The 21,495-nt window shown below is 36.1% G+C and overlaps 1 protein-coding gene across 1 annotated transcript; it reads left to right on the top strand.

The window, feature by feature from the left end:
- Positions 1 to 1,585: 1,585 nt before the first annotated feature.
- Positions 1,586 to 9,450, top strand: LOC107591708 (FYN-binding protein-like). The gene is given in 19 exon segments (XM_016280942.1): positions 1,586 to 1,778; positions 2,698 to 3,610; positions 4,641 to 4,764; positions 4,877 to 4,920; positions 5,562 to 5,575; positions 5,655 to 5,701; positions 5,883 to 5,985; positions 6,094 to 6,253; positions 6,354 to 6,480; positions 6,685 to 6,704; positions 6,843 to 6,912; positions 7,060 to 7,155; positions 7,536 to 7,567; positions 7,663 to 7,723; positions 7,872 to 7,971; positions 8,094 to 8,247; positions 8,338 to 8,371; positions 8,464 to 8,492; positions 8,625 to 9,450. Coding segments are annotated over 19 exon segments (2,199 nt in total). The 5' UTR covers positions 1,586 to 1,730; the 3' UTR covers positions 8,648 to 9,450.
- Positions 9,451 to 21,495: the final 12,045 nt, after the last annotated feature.

Below are 21,495 nucleotides of genomic sequence, written 5' to 3'. Positions count from 1 at the left end.
AAATAAATCCTAACTACTCTACAATGAATATAGGCAATATGAAAAACACAATAGTAAAATCATAAAATAAATAACATTATAAGCAATAAAATAAATTGTAAATAACAAATAATAAGTTACAATGTAAAAATATACAAACTGCTTCATTCTCTCACAAAACTACAAACCCTGAGCTTTCAAGTTGAAATTATTTTATTGAGCTAAGGTCACAATATGAATTTTCAGGTCAAAGTAGAAAAAAAACATGAACAAAACGACACGGAGCAAAATCTATTGTCACCACACTTTTTTGTCTTCATTTTGAACAGTCTATTGTCTTACCTTTTAAAACCTAACAAACTTAAATAAGATGCAACCTTAACTTGATTAATTATAAATTATCTTACCATAGATGGCGAAAAAATTGTAAAGTGTTAATCATCACATTTTACTGTAAAATACAGTCCAATGTATGGTTTTACGGTAATTCCCAGAAGTAATAACTTATCACATATGATTATTTTCTTGAAATAGATTTGTTTCCTATTTTTGTTATCAGTAATGTACACTGGGATGTTTTTTTGTTACACTTTCAGTTATTTAGTTAATGTTTATTGCATTACATTAGTGTCATGTGAGTTAGCCTGCATGGTGTTTTGTCTTTGTGTTTATGGCTGACCATGACAGGCAACTTATGATGAAATCTGATTCATGATGGTTTTCCAATATACCACCTGCACTATGGTGGTTATCAGTACATTTTAAGGTGAAAATCAGATTTTGATAGTTAAGTAGATTGGTAATATTAACATTGTATGACTTAATGAAATATATACAGTTATAAGTTGTAAAATACAAAGGCATCCTGTAATACAGGTAATTTTTTTTACAAATAATTTCTTTTTTTACCGTAAATTTTATACAGCAATGCAAAGACATACATTTATACATTTGGGGGAAAAAGTGTTGCCTATACTGTATATCCATATACTAAAGTGCTATATGTGGTTTAAAATGACTTAAATTAACTTGCGAGAAATGCCTACAGTGCTGTTGTTTGTCAAGAGCATAGTGATATTGTAATTGATTGATCAATGTTAGTTCCTGTGTCTAGCAGTTTCTCTTTTTGCTCAGTGAGTCAACAGCACAGTGTGTACCTCTGGGTCAGTCACATTAGAAGCTAGTCCAGAGCTTATCAGCGCTTCCTGGTGAGAGGTCTGTCCTGAAACAAAGGCTTGTTACTAAGGGTGCACCACACACGTCGCCCAGAGTCTCACATCTATGGCTTTGTATCGCTAGACATGTTAACACTGGTCCAGGGGATCGTGTTTCTGTGAAAACAAAGACATGTAGCTCTGAGGTATCTGGGTAAAAAAGCTTGGTTACACATCAGGAACATACTGCAGACACATAAATGACGGGTTTTTTTTTTTTTTCCCAGAAGGAGATTTGCATCCAATTGCGTGAAATTTGAATGACGACCAATTGACAAACTGGTCTTAATAGCTATTTTGTGGTTATAAAATAATGTTTCATTTCACTGCGTCCTGCATTTCATTGTGCCCTTTATACATCTAGCACAAATTATATATACAGTGTTCGAAAAAAGTATTTTCAATACATTCTTTTGTAGATATGAGTACTATAGTAGTGAGTGTAGTGACTTCCTGCTAGTTTGGTATGATGTTCTCAGTTCCTGTGTGATCACAAACAGTTCTCCTGTTCAGTGCAGTTGACTACAAAGAGCTGTGATGGAGAAATCAAGTATGCTAAGTTGTAGTGAAGACCCAGAATCAGAGGTAAAAGATATTTCATAAATATCTCTAACATGCAATGTGACTTAAATGTCAAATATCGCTGCTGTTTACATGTTTTATTCGATTTATTAGACAGACAGTTCAGGTGGCTTATTTAAAGTAATGAGCATAAATCTGATAAATATTTGTACAGAATAAACTGACAGTTCAATATAACAAAAGGCAGATATTTGACATTATATAAAAAATACACTTGACACAACCTTAACCCTAATTCAAAAATCTAAATAGAATACACATTCAATAAGACAAACATTAAAAGTATGTACGCTTGAGTTTATATACTGCTTTGATGTCAAGTTTATTCCTAGTATTATTCATATTGTATATAAATATTTATATATTTTAAAGTGGAAAGATTATGTTGTATTGTTTTTTTTTTTAGTTTGTACATAATTTACTTTAAATTGCCATGTATCCACGTATCTGCATGCCAAATTAACTCTTACCGTAAGCCTTCATTGTAGTCATGCAGTCTGTCTTGGTTATGAGCTGTTGAGGCTTATGGGAAGGAAAACTCTGAAAGAGATTTACCAAACAGCGTTACCCAACCGAACCAAACAACTGCAATTGAGCGACACACAAACCACAAAAACTGCATGACCAAATATAATCCCCAGCATTGGCCCCTAACGCTCATGGAGGTGCACTTTCATCTGTTTTCTTTGTCATTTTTTGCTCTCAAAACAATACTTTTTTATGGCGCCATGGTCATTATTTTTGAACCCAAGGGAATGAACTGATAAAATGCTGAATGTAATGTAAATCGCTTTGGATAAAATTGTCCAAAAAAACAGATAAAAGCTAAAACAGAATGACGAAATACACAAATACAGATGTAAACACTCTGCCCAGGTTTGTCTTCATTCCTCAAACTTTGACTTTCAATCTTGGCTTGCAGGACAACAAGTCCGACGTAAAAGCAATGATGGCTCGTTTCCAAGCAGGAAGTGTATCTACAGAAAGGACTCCAGGTGTTCGTCCAAAACAACCTGTCCAGCCCACTTTGTCTTCAGGCCCAGCGGTGCCTGCTAAGAAGCCTGTTCTTGAAACTAGCCTATCCAGTGGATTTACTACTACCTCAACCGCCCCTAAACCTAAGAGCACAGTCAACACAGCTAGAAGCGCTCCAGACATGCACGAACCTCCGAAGTTAAAGGCTTTTGGGACTAGGTTTGAAAACACACAAGAGAACAACAAAGTCAACTTTAAAGTTCCTGTTAAACCCAAACCACCAGACTCGTCTCAGGACCATGAGACTCCAAAGGTCCCATTCCCAAAGGCACCACTACAGAAGCCTCCTTCAAGCATCATGGCGAATGATTCAAAGCCAATGGCTCCTACGACAAAACCATCCTGGATCAAAGACACCCAGAAAGCTGAAGACAACAGCACTAACCCTACTCCCACTCCTCCAAAAAAGCCATTGGCACCCAAACCAAAAAGCAACATGGCTATGCTACGCCAACAGCCAGAGGAAAGCAGCAACATGGAGTCTCCTGCAAAGCCTTCCTCAGTATCTAATGTGAAACCATCAAGTTTCCGTGTTAAAAATAGCTTCAACAAACCAGAGGAAGGTGCTAAAGTACCAAGTGCTAATGAGTCAGTCTCAAAGCTCGTAGTGCCTAGTAAACCCAACTTCCCAAGAAAATTATCCGGACCTCGTGTACAGACAGCCAACGATGATCCTTCGGCACCCAAGAAGAAACCTCTACCCAATAGCTATGCTCTGGGCAGCGCTCCTGCCAAACCCAACAGACCGCCCAAAGTCAACCTTGAGAAGTTCAAGAAGGGCTTAGAGGCTACAACAGACAGTGAGTACTGACTTTCTAGCTCAAAATGTGCAAGCTTTCTGTATGGCAGCATCTGAGGTAACAAAACAATAGGCAGTAAGCACTTCATCAGTCATATCAAACCCACAAAGACTTTGTGAGCCACTGCTCATATGCAAGCACAGTAGAGTAGACTTTGGGCCAAAGTGGTTTCCGTGGTTTTACTTGTGACTGATCTGTGTTCCTCTGAGACCGTTTGCAACCATGCGCAAAATAATAAGCACTATAAAGCCATAAAGATGAGAAACTGAGCAGACACATATCTTAGTCAGTAATTTATGTCCAACTGAGGAACATCACATGACTGTATTGAAAGGTTAGATACTGTTGATTTATGCATTTTGACACAGTGCAACATACGTGTCTTTGATCTTTATTGTGTATCTTAGTTAACACACAGTACACTATTACAGCATGTGAATTGGCATCAGATGCACCATCGTGAAACAAACATTCAGGTGCATCTGCTATTCAATAGCAATAACAACATATTGGAAATTCAAGATTTCCTGCATGCGCTTAGCTAACTTCCTCGTATTGAGTTTCTCTTTTCACTTGAGAGCTGAAGTCAGTGAAAAAACAGGGAAGCTCATTTAAAATGGGAACAGTGTTAGAGATAGCTTTCATTTTTAACCAGTGAAAAATCTGTGAGATCCTGTATAGGACCAGGTTTTGCCCTTTGCACCATGTGAAAACATCTAATGATTTAACTATGGTTAAAAACATTAGGGTTCAGTGTTCAATTTCTTTTTTCTTTTGAAAAACATTTAAACTTTTGTTCACCCCAAAATAAAACTTCATATGCCATGTTGATACAAACCTGCATAGCTTTCTTTCTTCTGTGGATCACCAAAGTAGATATTCTGAAGAGTGTTTTTGTCCATACAATGTTCTTTTGAATTCTGTAAGACTAAGAAAGTCATACAGGTATGAAAAGACATGAGGGTGAGTAAATGATGACAGAATTGACATTTTGGGTGAACTGGTCATGACGTTAACTATGTTCTTGCAGGTCTTGGACCAAAGAATGTAACTCCCCCTCCCCCACCTGCCTCTCACCCCAGTAGTCAGGCACCTCCACCACTGCCCTCTCAATCCTTACGTCCCAACCTGCCCCCACGACCTCCAGGACCTATGTGAGTAACACAGAAATGCTTCGCTTAGCACTGTGACCGAATGATTCAGGTTATGACACTTTCTTTAACATCCAAATTTGGTGAAAATTCACAACTTTATATCTGTCTGCAGAATTCAAGATGAACATTATGACGATGTGGATAGCTTGAGAGCGGGTAAGACCTACCCTTACATTATTGAATGGGAGTCATTTTAAAGCCAACACCTGATAATTATTTAAGTATATATATATATATATATATATATATATATATATATATATATATATATATATATATATATATACTGTATATACTAACACAAAAGATATACACTAACACACAAGAAGTTTCTTATACTCACCAAGGCTGCATTTAAATGATAAAAATACAGTGAAAATTTAAATATTTAAAATAACTGTTTTCCATTTTAATACTTTTCAAAACTTAATTTTTTCCTGTGATGCAAAGCTGAATTTTCAGCAGCCATTACTTCAGTCTTCAGTGTCACAAGTTCCTTCAGAAATCATTCTAATATAGGGATTTGCTGCTCAAGAAACACTTCTTATTAATTTGTATCGATGCTTAACATTTTTGTCAAAAAAGTGCTACTTTTTTCCAAGATTTTTTAATAAACAGAAAGTTCAAAACAACAGAATTTGAAATAGTGAACCTCTGTAACATTATTATTATATATATATATATATATATATATATATATATATATAATTTAATTTCCAAATTTAAAATAGATAGGAACTCCATAGTTTATGAAATCCAATTCTAAAAACTTTTTTTCTCACATTTTCTCATTACAGGCCAGATAAATGAGGTAAGAAACTTAGTAAAGGCATACAGAAACTTCTTTAGAAAAGTTTGTGGTGCACTGTCTCATGTCTTACCTCTTTTAGGGAAGTGGAAGTGATGGTGAGATATATGAGGATCTTGATGATAGTAGGTAAGATTTTAAGTTCTATTAATGCTGACGCTGTCAGTGAGATATAGCGGTCACCTCACCCACCTGGAACAGAGTGATACAAACCGTTTTTGTTGCCAATAATCAAATGATTAATTTCATGTTCTGCAGTTTTTACTTGTGTTTTGGGTTAATAAATGGTTTATGGTCTGCTTTACCACAGATCGGCTGCAGAGCTAAGTCAACCTCAGAAAAAGCAAGACAAAGAACTTAAAATTCAGAAAGACCGTGATAAAAAAGAGAAAGACGCAATTAAGAAGTTTAAAGTAAGTAAAATAAATTTAATAAAAAAACATTTAGCACTTACACTTACAACCAGTTATCAAGGTTTACTTACTGGATCATGGTGATTATTATGTTTGTTCTTTCCTCAGATATCAACGCCCCTGCAGGTTATTCATCAGGTAAAAGCTAAAGCTGACTGCAAGGGTGGAAAACATGACCTCTCCATAAAGAAGGGCGAGTCAATTGATATAATTCGAATCACTGACAATCCAGAGGGTAAATGGTTGGGCCGAGGTTAAAATGGATCATGTAAGAGTTCACCCCGTTAAAAAAAAAAACAAGGTTTAATGTGAACTGGTCACTGATCCCCTGAGAAAAGATGAAGTGCAGTCATTTCTCTATGTTTCAGTTGGCTATGTTAAAACGGAAATGGTTGAGATCGACTTCAGCGTCTTGAAGAATAAAGGCCTGTCTCTTCCTCATAACTTGGAAAGTGAGGAGGTGTACGATGACATAGAATCTATGGAAGATCAAGGGTAAGAGCCTGTAACACTTCCCAACAAAAGTTCATTTCAACACATTTGAATTGATTCTGCAGAATTCTAAAGATTTTCCCTAATAATGTGAAAAGGCAGATTTGATCTGGATGCTACTTTAAGCACTTTTCAAGTCTAGAAATAGCCAAGAAATACTGCTGTTCGCATTTAAGTGAGAATTCATATTTTTCTTTAATCTTTCAGGAATATGAATGGGCAGTGGGGTAAGTTTTAATATAACTAATCCTTTTTTCAACTAATTGACTGTAAGGTTTAAGTTTAATACTTTAAATAGTAGCTGTAAATGTGATAGTTTAATTTTGAGAGGTGATACTTCAACAAGTCTGCCCTCTGCTGTATAGTTGTTTTACCTCCACCGCCAGATGATGATGTGTATGATGATATACCCGAACCCAATATTAATCCAATCAGGTAAGAACAAATAATATAATATGATATATAAGGTTTGCAAACTATATGCATTATACTGTATGTGTGTGCCTGTATTTCTGGGTTTGTTGTTTGGCCACTTGTGTTATGGATCTGTCTCACCCAAACCACGTTCCTCTGAATCCATAGCATTGGAGATCCCAGGTCTCTCTTAATACCGCGCAACTTCTTGGACATTCTCAAAAGCTCGGTTGACAGGAGAAAAAGCCAAATCCACAATAATGAGTCATTTTTACATTAGTAAGATGGAATCAGACAATGTTACTTTTCAATTTCCAATCACAATTGCACTTACAACTGCATCCATTTGTTTTAACAAAGAAAATTGATTAACCATTCGTTTCACAATCAATCCAATCTGTGTGAAAATGCCAAATAACTCCTTCAAGGAAGTTCTTCTGAGCCTCCTGTTATGAATGCTTTTCGAATCTTTTCTAACATTACTAGATGTGCTTGATTGTGTGTCCTTTTCCCAAGACTTCCACCTCCCTTGATTTTGCCTTCTTTTTCTTACAGAAAAAGAGTTCATTCTAAATTAAATCAGCTGAGTTTCTTTTTCCCGTACAATTATCAAATATTTATATACTTTTAATAATCTGTTTCAGCATTCCTCCCCCTCCACAATTTACACCTGAAGGTAATAAAGGTTAAAAAAAAAATGGTATTCCTATATCACGCCTTCAAATGAACCCACTGTGAATTCTTTTGTCTTCAAATGTCTTTACAACACAGACGTTTCTCAAGATATATATGATGATGTTGATTCATTCCCTCCCGCTCCATCACCTGGCAGGTAAACAGATGTTACCTTAAGTGCTTTTCCATTAATGTTGTAAGATAAGATGATGCAATATAAAGAATTAAACTCTTAAAATGTACTACTCTACATTAGCACATTTAAATCAGCCTGTCTTGTTGATAATGATATTTCATTGTCGCAGCCTTCCTCAATTAAAATCGAAGGCGATCAAAGTGCACGGGGACCCAAAAAAGCAAAAGAAGTTTGAGAAAGAAGAAAAGGAATTTAGAAAGAAGTTTAAGGTGCGTATGAAATTATTGGATTACATTATGGTCAATTAAAACACAATGGTGAGTGACCTGTAAACACAGAGTGCTTTCTTGATTGAATTTATAAGCAAATGATTTGGCATTTACTTTACCAGTACGATGGTGAGATTCAGGTGCTTCATCAAGCAACAATTGCCACAAGTAAGAAGGGAAGTGGGAAAGACCTGGCTGTACAAGCTGGGGAGACTGTGGATGTCGTCAACAAATCTGACCCTGACAAATTCATCTGTAGGAACAAGGAGGGCAAATGTAAGTGACATTATTTGTGATTCCAAATGAGACTTGATCTACACCAGGATAAGTATTAGTAATGATGACACTGTAAAATGTACTTTTCAGTTGGATATGTCTCAGCCAGCAACATCCAAACAGAGTAAGTTACTCTGAAAGTGTTTTTTTTTTTTGTAAATTGCTTAGTCAATGTGTGAATATGCAAAACTAAATCTTTACATTTTGTTTACATAGTGATGAGGTCTATGATGACATCGGAGATGGTACGTAACAAATTCATTAACATGAACAATATATGAACATTTAAAATGTTAATTCTCCTACTAGATGGGATGTAATTTAAGATTGGTAGAATGATGGCCATATTAATATCTTCAAAAAAATTGTCTTTACAGACTGTATCTATGACAATGACTGAAGACCTCACACCATCATCATCTCATCTTCTGGTGCAGCTTATTATTTCTGGCCCTGTTTGTGTTCTTGATTGCTGATGTTGAGTGTATTTATTGTATAGAAACATGTATTAGGTTGAAATAAACAACCTAGTACCATCGTGATATCGTAGTTACCTTAACTCAGTAAAAATAAATGGCATCTTGTCCAAATTGGCCTCCGAATACAGTTTTCCAAGGTATACAGTTACAAATATACAAATACAGTTTACTTTCACTTTCTGTTTCCTGTCATGTATTTGAGAAAACAAGCTGAATCTAATTCTAAGACACATGTTTGTTCCCGAGTGAAAGGCAGTATTTTGTAACAGGTCTCAATTTTCTCATTTACTTATTGTGTTTTTGTAAATATTACACTGCAAAAGACTGAACTGTTTTCATCACTTGCTAATAATAAATGTATACATTTGCATCACTTTTAAATTCAGCATGCTAATTATGTTGACTGAACAATGTTTATATCTATGTTCACTTGATTTACGTAGATTTTCGAAATTAAAATTTTATACATAAATCAAATAATAGTAGGGTAAGATACGCCCACCAGGCCAAGATGACCAGGTTCTTCTTAATTTTGTCATTTCAACTCAATATCAGTCAAGATTTTGTCAGTCAAATCAGTTTTAAGGTTATTTGATCTCATTTTGTGTCTGGAAAATAGTGATCTGTGACATTGTATTATGTTGAATATATCGTTCCTCAATTGAGTTGGCCTCTGGACATTACGTATGGGGAAACCCTTTTCCTCTGAGATGCTGAAGCCTGATTGAATCACTCTATTGCTCCGCAATAGCCAATGGCATTCGAGCTTTCACCTGATTGGCGGGCTCAGCCCCAATATAGGTGATGTCGGGTGCCATTAACCTCTGAATCTTTCTCCTTCACTTAGCCATACTGTTTTCAAGAAGCCTCTTATCGCTCACTGTTGAAGGTATGCCATATTGGTCCGGCAAGACTGCTCTGTAAACAAATACAAGTAAACGGGGAGCTGCGGCTTTTCTGAACAAAAAGTGGAGTAAAGTTTAAATTTATCAACCGATTTCAACGGTTTATGATCTTCGTGGAATACGAAACCGTTTCTGTTTCTAATTACTCAGAATCTCGCTAGTTAGAACTATTAGTCACTAGTATTCATTGTCATAAGGAATTGTGAAGAATCACACTTGTCAAGAATAGATATGTTTTATTTTTCTTGGTTAATAATTGTGGAGATCTCCTTAATGTAAAGTAGATGGTGGAAATGGCTTTTTCTTTCTTCAACACCTTCATTTTTAGCTTTTTTAAAATCACGTCATAGGATGCCACAGGACAATTTCAGATGAATGTGAAGATAATTTGCTGAAGCATTTATCTTTACCTTTTCATTTTTTTACAATGTATTTCTATATGTTGCCTCCTAACCTTATGCTTATAGCCTAATGTTTGTATAATATTTGTTTTATTTTTCATAACACAACAATAAATGGCTTTATAGAAATGTTTTATTATAGTAAAAAAATACATAAAATATTAATTAAATAAATAATTTAATTAAATTACAAAAATATAAATAATTGTGTCTGGCAACTTGAAAATGTGTTTTACTGAGGTCTAAAAAACATTTACTGATCTATAAACATCTATAAGCATTTCACAGATTTACTGTCAGTACACCATAGTTATACAAAAGAACCAAATGCATTTATTTCAATTCAAATGGATGGAAACGGATAGAAAAATTATTGGGCTTGAAATATTCCTTATCCTGTGGCTCCCTCTAGTGGGCAACGTTAATATCACAGCTTGAACCCCTATAGAATCATCCTTAATGGATCCAGTAAACAATTACGATACAGCGGTAAACATTTACAACACAACTAGTAGTTTAAATTTATGAATTTAAATATAAGTGTACTATAAGGTTAAAGGTTAGATGTTATAGTTTAATATACAGTATATGGCAGTTTTATTCTAAAGAATAGTATTATTATTATTATGAATAGCCTAAAAATAAAAGTGAGTGTGAGTATAAAATAGTAGTAATATAACTATGAATAAAATAGCAAATTGTATACACACACACACACATATACATAAATAAATTACATAAATTGTAAAATAATATAGTCAATAAAATAAAAATGCTAAATAAAATAGTGAGTAGTGAATAGTACAATCATATAATAGGCCTAGTATAAGTCGTATAATAATATCATATAACATAATACGCAGAAGAGTTGCAGTCCCTTGGAAATGCCGAAAACAGTCCATGATAGGCTTTCTTCAGCCTTCCTTGAGGTTTGTGTTGTCCTGGTTCTACTGGCTAAAATGGGCAAAACATAAATGAGCCACGATTATATAAGCAATCTAATCAGCTGCTCTTCGGAGATGAGTCTGTAATTCTGACAGCCTGATCTGTCCTGCCAATCCTCTGGCTCACTGCATTGCACGGAAGACTCACTTGTGATTTAGATTAGCTCATAAACTATAGAATAAGCTCCGACTTAATACGAATCATGTAAACTTTATATTATTTCTTATAAAGTCTCAGTTTACATAGCCTTTATTGTTAGCTATTATTCTGACTTTGGTGGCTAACTAATGTCAACAATGTTATAATGACAAAATAAAACCAAAAACAACTATTCAGACTTCCATGCGAAAGGTAATTTCCCGAGAAATAATTTGGATCTTACGACGATTTGTAAAACCTCAAAATAGTCAGGGAGTCAGAGATCTTTTCTTCAGCCCACTTATGAGTTACTGCAAGTTGCCCGGACAAATATGGCAGCGCCGTTGGTTAGAAAGGAATCAACAGTACAACAACATGGAAACCAGTCTTTATATTTGGTGGTTTTTGTGGTCGTACAATGAGAAAGAATAATTTCATTATAACTTAGAAAACAGTTTGTGAATTTTACATTGAGCACAGTAGCCTTGCACAATGCACAGTAAATAATGTGGGATACTGGTGACAGCTTGTTAGCTTAAAAAAATAAAATATGTACAAACTTTTTTCAACTGTTTACAAAACATTACACATATTGCAGATTCTCTCCTCTCCAAAAAGAAACACTGAAACAATGCACAACAGTTTCTAAGTATGAATCAGTTCTTATAAAACAAGTCTTGCTTCTTTTGTTCTAATGTGCACTTTTTAGACAAATATGTACAATATGATTCAGACACTGCTTTTGAAGAGCATGTTCAGTGAACTATATATATATATATATATATATATATATATATATATATATATATATATATATATCTCAAATAACCTTAGAGTTAAGCAGATATGCTTACACAATCTACCTCAAGAGTAAAAACATCCTTGGCTGAATTATTGTACTTGTACCATTTCTGTACATCTGTGACTGTACATCAATATTCCTGCTCGTATGTATCCAAAACTGCATCTTATAGGAAAGTTTGAACATGTGCAAGAAACAATGTGACAATCTGTCACTGATAATATAACTGATATTATACTATAACTGCTATTTGAATTTATGTGCTTAAAATAATATCCCTCATGCTATGGAGTATGATTATCTGTATAAGCACACGTGTGGGTATAAAAATATGCAGACTGAAAGAATGAAAAAAACATAGGTAGATAGATGGATAGAATGAACGACAGACACAGATAGATAGATAGATAGATAGAAGCTTGTGTCAGTGGTTCAGCGAAACATTTTTATATCTTTGGCTGCACGTTTCACTAAAATTATTTGAAATGTCTGATTATATCTATTCAAAACTAACACAATGTGTCTGTCTGTGAGCAGGAAAGCAATAAATGGATCTAAAAGATTTATGCCCAACAATTCTGTCCTTTCATTTTTGATACGACTAAACCTCTTAAGAGGCCTGAGCTAGTGCATTTATCCATGTATGTCATTTTGTAATCCTTTTTGAATTTTAGAGGCATGCATTTAAAGTACAATATCACTTAAAGCATCAATCTAACATCTGACCTCACTAATCAAAGTCTGTCTTATGTCTGAGGGGAAACAGTGTCCTTCCACTTCCATTTTCTGTCAGCTTAACCACTTGGCACCCAGCAGCACAAGATGTAGTTTCAATCCAAGAGATGCAACAAATGGGAACTTCCAAGAACTTGCAGAGGAACAGTTGATCTCTTGTTGAACTGAAAGGCTTAAAATGTTGAGGAAGGCTCAGGGTGACTGAAAAAACTTTAGGTGTACATAGACAAAAACAGGATGTCAGTGCAACAGTTTCTAATACTTTCAGTTCATGTGTTGGCAGTCGGAGCTGAACACCTGAAAAAGAGAACACAACTGAAATGAGAAAAAACCTGGAGATCTGAAATATGATCAGATTACATGTAGCTTCAAAATATTACCTGCATGTATGTCCTGATATGATGGCCTCCCAATGGCAAGCTTCCATTATGAACCTTCTTTGCACTTGTCGGGTATCCAGTTGTCCATCGACCCCCTCAGATGTGGGATGATGGACAGAGGCAATAAGAAAGCGGGAGCACGCTTTTGCACACACAAACACACACGTTTACTTGTTTGTGTGTATATGTGTGATGTAAGATGTAGGGAAAAGAGGTGCAGCGGTTTGTGGAGGCCATTCACAGGCAGGTAAGTGCAGGTGCAGTCAATGTCATTTATGACTGGGGCTGACCACAGTCGGGGTTGGAGGGTAAACTAGTGCCACGTTGACCCGCTCCGAGCCATTCATGGGGCAGATCATCTCAGTAAGTCCCTCAGGTCGGGGCTGGCTTAACAGCTCACCTATAATGTCAACAAAAAGATAAAATTGTTTTGTAGTCACACTGGTTTACACAATATAACATCTTACAGAAGATTTTGGGCTCCAGAATTTAAAATAATTGAGAGCACCAAAATGACTTTTTTAGTTCCCAACTTACAGAATCACTTAGTTACACTGCTCTGCATTATATTTGCTGAATTAAATCCAACACTTGTTTCTTAAGCATTTTGGGGTGCCGATTCCAAAAATAGTGCCTGTTTTTCTCTAGCATGTCACACTCAGGTGAAGAAGTCTTGTATTATCCCGTAATCACCAGAAAAGCTGCCACAAAGACATGATTCCTTTCTTCCTCTGTGTCAGGTTATAACTATTTACATTTCCAGTCAGTTTTCACATGTATGAATGATTCTGAAGACATTATTTTATGCCTAATCCTGATTTCAAGGTTAGAGTTATAAGCAGTGACAGAATAAAAAGCAAACATTACCCTGACGCTTTCTACTAAATCTGGGGGTGTTTTACTACATCAAATCAGTAATAGAAAATTACAGATTTTGTGGGAAAAATATATATACACACACACACACACACACACACACATTTATTTATCAATCAATGTTCTTTGACATAGGCTACTTTCTTTGAACATTATTTTCCACTCCCTTGAATATTGTAAGTTCAATTATACATTTTGTATACTTCTTTTTGTCATAGAAACTCTTGGCATTTGACTGCTTATGTTATTTTGATAAGTTCATTAAAGCTGATTTTTTTTTTCTAAAACGCAAGGATGTGTAATACTACTAATAAGTGTGTCAGACCTAAAGAATACTTCACAGTAATGGTTCATGGTTCATTTTTAATCAAACATGACTCGTGGTTCAGTGAGGGCCTTGTTGTGAACTCTGTTCTGAACAATTCATTCAAAATGCTTCCTCAAGAGGGAGCTCAAGGCTGTTTCGTGAATCTTTTTGACTCTCTCACACACACACACACACACACACACACACACACACACACACACACACACACACACAGACACAGTCTTTCTTCTCTCAAATTTGGACATCACATCATGTACTGTGTTCATTACAGATAGCAACAGTCATGTTCTAGAGTTAAAATACCAATCATTTCTTTATAGAAATTGATTTTTGACTATACAATAACCATTTGTAACCTTATAAACTTGTAAACCTTTAAAGACAGACCTACTGTAAAGCACTAGAGTGGTTAATCAATAGTATATGCTTTTGTTGACGACACCAGCCCACATTATTTCATAGAGAAAAATCTACATTACCATTACAAATCTCCAACAATAAGAGCTCTTTTTTCGAGTATGTCATTCACAATGCTTCATGGGACTGTAGTTCTTTCCCTCATTCGAGCTGTTTGTCTTCTCCGATTTTCGCATAAGGACTCACTCAAAGCTTTCCTGTTTCCAGTGGTGACTAGATTCTGAATTACTGATGCAAATGTTTATTGTTTATTATTATTTCCACCCTTATATGAAGTATTATTTTTCCATTTATATCCAAATTAGTTAACATATTTTCTCAAAGGATATTCTATAGGAGCACCTTTAAAATCTATCACAAGGTGACGCTGTTTAACAAGCTTTTATCTGGGCATGTGCAAGAACGCTTGCTGTGCCAAATAAATCACCTTACAAAAACACAACAGCTTACAATAAAGGCTGAAGATATTAAAACTTATTTTATTTATAATTTAAAACTCATTGATCATCTGAAGAACCAGAATCAGTTCCCATAATACTATAGAAGAGCATGAAGCGGAAATTGTGATCATCTTTTCTGCTTTATTTTGACATATCCAAGTGCATCCGTTTCTGGAATGAGAAAAAAATAAAAGTAGGACGGGACTTGATTTTGCCCACAGGGAAATGATTGGATCTTTGGATCAATGTTGTTGGGGTTAATGTTTTTGATTAAAGACTATGAGGGCACGTGAATTGAAAAAAAAAAAAGATGTGCACAGATAAACACTGCAATATTCCATAAAAAAATTCAATTTTAATTACATGATGACTTAACAACACTTAAATTAATGTATTATTTTAACACATTGGAATCAAATCTTACACATTTTTTTTTTTAACCCAAGGTGATTTTTAGTGGAAGTATAAAGTCTGTTTCCCTCCAATTCACCTCAAAAGCTTTCTAAATGCTGCTTATATGATATCTTATATTTAATGCAATGACATGCCTACATTCTCTTTACTTAAAAGTCCAAATACTTTTTGAAGAAACTGTAGATTCCTTTGTTACCTAAGCTTAGCTTGCATAAAGTATCTCCCCCACGGACTATAATTAAACTATTAAAGGGGCCATATGATGCGATTTCAAGTTTTCCTTTCTCTTTGGAGTGTTACAAGCTCTTGGTGCATAAAGAAGATCTGTAAAGTTGCAAAGACTAAAGTCTCAAATCCAAAGAGATCTTCTTTATAAAAGTTAAGAGTCAACCACACCTACCTAAAACGGCTCGTTCTAACACGCCCCCACATGTCTATGTCACTATGTGGGAAGATTTACATAATGCCACCCAAATGTTCACGCAGAGAAAGAAGTCATAACTTTTATTCTTGCTGTAGTATTGCTGTTGCCGCCGCTGCCATGTCGTGAAGGCGCTGTGTTTCGTTGTGAAAGTGAAACTACGTTGTTTGGCCTTCCAAAAGAGGACACGACTAGAAATCAGTGGTTAAGTTGTATTTACAACAATGTTCCAGAACAGTTCAACCCAAATACTCAGATGTGTGCAGCACATTTTGCGGAGGATGAGAACTGTTTCCTGTGAGAGTAGCCTACAATGTCGGTGTCTGTAAAGTGGGGAAGTTCCAACTTTGCAAGGACAGTCTGGCGCTTCTGACTGCAAGTCAGCCTGTAAGTATGTTTTTTATATTTAAAGAATTTGCCACTGATGACTCAAACGCGAGTTTTGAGCAGTGTAGAGTAGCACTTGTTGTTTGTCGTTTCTCCAGACATGGTTTTATGTTTACGCAGCGCGATATGCAACGCAACGCGTAAAAAGACAGTATAAGTCATTATAATCAGTAATTATGTCCCCACTGGATGCTACAAATGCCTCGTTTATAATGGGTTTTATTGTTTTTGTCTTGTTGCGCCGGGACACAGGGCATCACAGTATGGTAAGGGGCGTAACATTTCCGTCACACGCTTGAGGTATTCAGCCAATCACAACGCACTGGATAGCCAGCCAATCAGCTTACACCTCACTTTTCAGAACGATGAGCTTTGTAAAAATCTACGCGTTTCAGAAAGGCGGGGCATAGAGGAGAAACAATAAAGTACATTATGTGGAAAATAATGTGTTTTTTGAACCTTAAACTGCATTAAACATTGCTTTACACCAAATACACAACATAATGTTCTTTTTAGCAACGTCATATGACCGCTTTAATAATCTGATCCGTATTAATGATGTAATAATGCATCAGCCACTAATATTGCCCAGACCTATCCTAATTACATCAGGTTTGATCTGGTTTCAACAATAGACCACCACAGGCTGGCCTGCTTAAACAGAATTTTTTCTTCAAGGCGCCGCAATGAAACATCTCCACCACCAGAAGGGAATCAAATTATGCCATGAAGCTTTTTAACAATGAAACTTTCTGAGAAGTGATGTGCAATTAGCTTAAAGGATAAGACAGGAAAACTCGTAATATTTAAAATAACTGTTTATATCATGGCATCACATTTCTGCCCTCAGCACAGTGGCCCGAATGGTACAGCACTTATGCCATTAGCCCTATTGATTTTCTGCTCTCCTTCGTTCTAAATAAAGAAGGAATTCCACTAGACAGAACTTAGTGTCTAGTGAACGATGAAGGCCAAAGCAAGGCTAACAAGTTAGTAACCAGAGTTATGCGAGATTAGCAAACAGCACACAGTGATTATGAAACGTCTTGTTGCTGATTCTCCATTTATTTACTGTAGACAGAGATTAGGAAATTAGTCAGTTCCTTTACAGGAATCATACAGAATAAAGGTGAGTGTTCTTGCTGATTCATTCATTACTACTTGCTCCTCCTCTAGTCTGGGTCATAGTGCTGCTGATGTGTGTTGGAACGCAGTCATTTCTGGCATCAAAACTGAAGAATCTTCCATCTTTCTTAACTTTAGCCCTGAATAACATTGCCAGGTGTGTTTTTGCACTCAGGCCTGTCTGTTCCTCTGCCAGACTCCCCATTTCTGCATCACACAGTTGTTTTTTTGTTCTTGCACTCTGAGGTGCATTATCAAGACCTTAAAAGGTAAACTGCACTCCCCTGCAAAAGCTTCAAGTCAATACCACTGTACAACAATACCTAGTAAGCAAGAATTGCTAGCAGGTTTATGGAAAAAACACAAGAGTCATGAACCATGATGAGCTATCAAGGTCTGTGTGGCGAAGTTTTTTTCTTTTGTTTTCTTGTGAGTGTATGGCTAAACTGAGACACATGATACTTCTTCATTCTTCCTTAAAGTCTACAGTTTTCTGTTATTTAATGCCAAGGTAATAAAACACAAAGTATAAAGTAGTGTTATAATGAGATATTCAATTTTTTAAAAACTTTATTTGATGTACAATGTTAATAACTTGTCTCCAATAAACCAGCTAAATGAGCTCCATTTTAGTATGCAACATTCTCTTTTTTTACAATCTAATCAATTACCATAAAAAAACACCATCCATTTTTCTCATACAACAGGCTGTTTCACTAGGAAATGCATCCCATTATGAAAGTAAAATGGGTTGCAAATAATACTTTACATTGAATAACTAAAATAGAGAAAAAGTATGAGAGATAATATCTCATGTTAATATCTCATATCATGTTTGCGAATGTCATCTCTTTTTGGGGGAATATTGTCTTATTCTTATCTCATTCTTGCGTGTAAAATGTTTGAAAACATCTCTAAATGATCAGCAGAAGTTCCTCTTTGTGATGAAAAGAGTTAATAAGTAACGAAAACAGGAGCAAGTTGATCAGTGGTGAGACTGCTGGCCGCATAACTGCCCTGTAGGGGCTCACCTAAGGGAAAATAAAGGTTCCCTCCACCCCCATGACCAATTAGACTCCACTCAGAGCCTTGACGCTTTCTAAACATGGTTTACAGGTCATATTTCTGGTTAGCTATTTGAGGTCTGAGGATCAACTTTGCGGGCTTGAGGGAATTTTAAACTCCAAACATCCGGGGTGACAATGTTGCCATCATGTCAAGATCAGGTCAGGTGACTTGCTTCAGTCCATAATTATTACTTATTAATGAGAGCCAGGGTGCAGCAGAATGACAGTGAATGGACTGATTGTACTTTCACTGCTTGAGAAAGAAGTGTAGCAAACAAATATAGCATTTTGTTCAAAATGTAACATCTGTATGTATATTGGGAAGTAACCCTTTCCTTGAAAGGCATCTCTTTGTCCCTACTGAAATGTCCTCTATACTGTCAGCTATCAATACAAACACTCACCTCTGCTCTTACATTAACAATAACAGGTGAAACACTGCCACCCAACACCATGAGAAAGGCCAATGCTTTTCAATAATGAAATGGAGGCCTAATCCTGTTACACACGATTCACATAGTCATTACTGCGAGGTAAACCTGTCCCCCGCCTGGAGGCAGGGAGGACATAAACCTGAACCTAGAGAGAATTAGTTACATACACAATAAATCTAGAAACTCTCAATCTATAAACACACTTCCGCAAGGGCACACTGCAGTTTAAACATCCTGTAGTCGCTGGGACAGGAAGCAGCAAAGAGAATGAAACAATGAGACACATCTCCATAACAAAGACCACTGTTGCTACACTCACTCACGGCATGTCTAGCTTCGCCTTCACTCCTACAATCTATTGCTTATACTCAAGATCTTGCATTCCAATGGCACATTCTTTTTCTTTTGTTTTCTGTGCTCTGAATTTCCTATTAACAGTCAGCTTTTAACCGTTTTATTATATTATTAGTGTTTTTAAGCATGCAATAAGCTGTATGTCTGTTTCATCTTGAATTAAACACAATCCAACCACAAAACACACATACAAAAGACAAAAGCTTGTCTAGCCCTACAGTCGCATTCCAGATATTTTCCCAGGGCCAGCCCCTCGCATAAGCGAAATAGGCAAATGCTAGGGGCGCCCCATATTTTTTTTTATTATATATAATATTATTTTAATTGGGGGTGCACTATATATCGAAATGTAATCAATATCGCATTATGGCTTAATGCCATAGTCATATCGCGAAGGTTGCGATTTAATTAAAGTTTTCACTTGTTGCAGTTTTCAATGTGTTCGAGTGCAGCCCATGACACACAGCGCTTCACTATGAAACATGCAGCGCATTTATTTATTTGCTGGCAAACCAACAAAATAAAAGCAGTTTAATATTTGAATTTGAGCAGAGATGCACCGATCAACCACTGGCCATAAATCGGAACCGGAATGTTTTTTGTTTTATTTCGGAGTCTGTAAACGGTGTTAACAGAGGCCAGAGATGCAAAGAGGAGAAAATACATTAGCAGGCAGAGCAAGCTCACTGTTCACAATGCGCGAAGTATGAATGTATCTCTGAGAACTGACTGTCTTAAGAAACCGTTTAGATGGCATTTTCATCTTGCCTCTGTATAATGCATTTAGCATTTACAGCATTAATCAAGGAAACAATGCATCACTGCTGTTCCTTAAGCGCCACCTGCTGACAGAGAGTGAATTTGCATTTTCATTCAGCCCATCTGCCGTTTGGTGTGTGCTATGTAGCCTAATTTCACAAAGCTAAAGTCAGACCATTCTGTTTTTGCTTCAGGTTTTGAAATTTTACAGTCTAATTTAGATCAAAATATAGGCTAATAAAGCAACTAACCATATTATTCATGTACTCATATTTTCATTCTTTCTTGTCTTTTGCTTAAATAAAATGCATTAAAAACCAGTTTTGGATTCTGCCATGAAAAGTTAAGATCAGTGCATCCCTAAATTTATGAATGTTTGAAATGAAGAATTAAGATTTAAATGTTAGCATTGTAGCTGCCTATAATACGATAAAGTTCTCTAATTTAAATTGCTAGCTGAGTTAATCATGAGATAATGAGTCTTATTTCATACCCTCTTAAAAATAAAGGTGCTTCACGATGCCATTGAAGAACCTTTTTGTCTAAATGGTTCCATAAAGAACCTTTAATATCTGAAGAACCTTTCTGTTTCACAAAAGGTTCTTTGTGGTGAAAGAAGGTTCTTCAGATTACAAAAAGGTAAGAAAGAGAGGGTTCTTTAAAGAACCTTTGACTGAATGATTCTTTGTGGAACCAAAAATGGTTCTTCTATGGCATCGCTGTGAAGAACCTTTTAAAGCACCTTTATTTTTAAGAGTGTTTGTCATTTGTTTTATGTCATAAAGCTATGAAGTTTCTGTGTGAATGATCGGTGGTGGAATTGGCTGCGCAAGGGGCACTAGCTAAAATCTTGCCTAGGGCACCAAATTGGTCAGGGCCGGCCCTGTATTTTCCAAAGCTGTTTTATCTTTAACGCATTCATGCTGTGACTCGCTCTGCAGCTCTTTGTGAAGTCCAAAATCTGGGTCAAAGACATCCTGGAATGCTTCATCTTTTTCCCGAGTGTCCAGAGGATGTGGATTCATAAAGGTACTGCCAAAATAAACTGCCTCCGGAATTAACAGCGTGTAGCTGACATAGCGCTTGTCAATCATTCACAACAAAACTGCGCCGTGACTATTTGTGAATTTTTGAACCTATGTTTGATGCCCAAAACTGCTCACTGGGTTTTAAGACATGGGATAACTGACAATATGCTGAAACCATCTTTCTGCACCACATACGGTGGTATGTATCACTCATTTCCCACCGTTTGACCTCTAGCTCAGTGTGGCGGATGGTAAAGAGTGATCAGGTAAGACTGCAGAGTGAACAGCAGGATGAGACGTGAGCAGCCACTCAAGGACGGCGACTCAGACGGAGGTTTATCGCTTCCAGTGATAAAGCACAAAGCACCTCAGTGAGTGAAACAGGGTCATCCCCATGCAGACACGTATACACA

Source organism: Sinocyclocheilus grahami, unplaced genomic scaffold (assembly GCF_001515645.1).
Source record: "Sinocyclocheilus grahami isolate Dianchi unplaced genomic scaffold, SAMN03320097.WGS_v1.1 scaffold145.1, whole genome shotgun sequence".
NCBI classification, from domain to species: domain Eukaryota; kingdom Metazoa; phylum Chordata; class Actinopteri; order Cypriniformes; family Cyprinidae; genus Sinocyclocheilus; species Sinocyclocheilus grahami.
The sequence above is the reverse complement of the archived record's forward strand: the minus strand, read 5'-3'. Positions and strand labels throughout refer to the sequence as shown.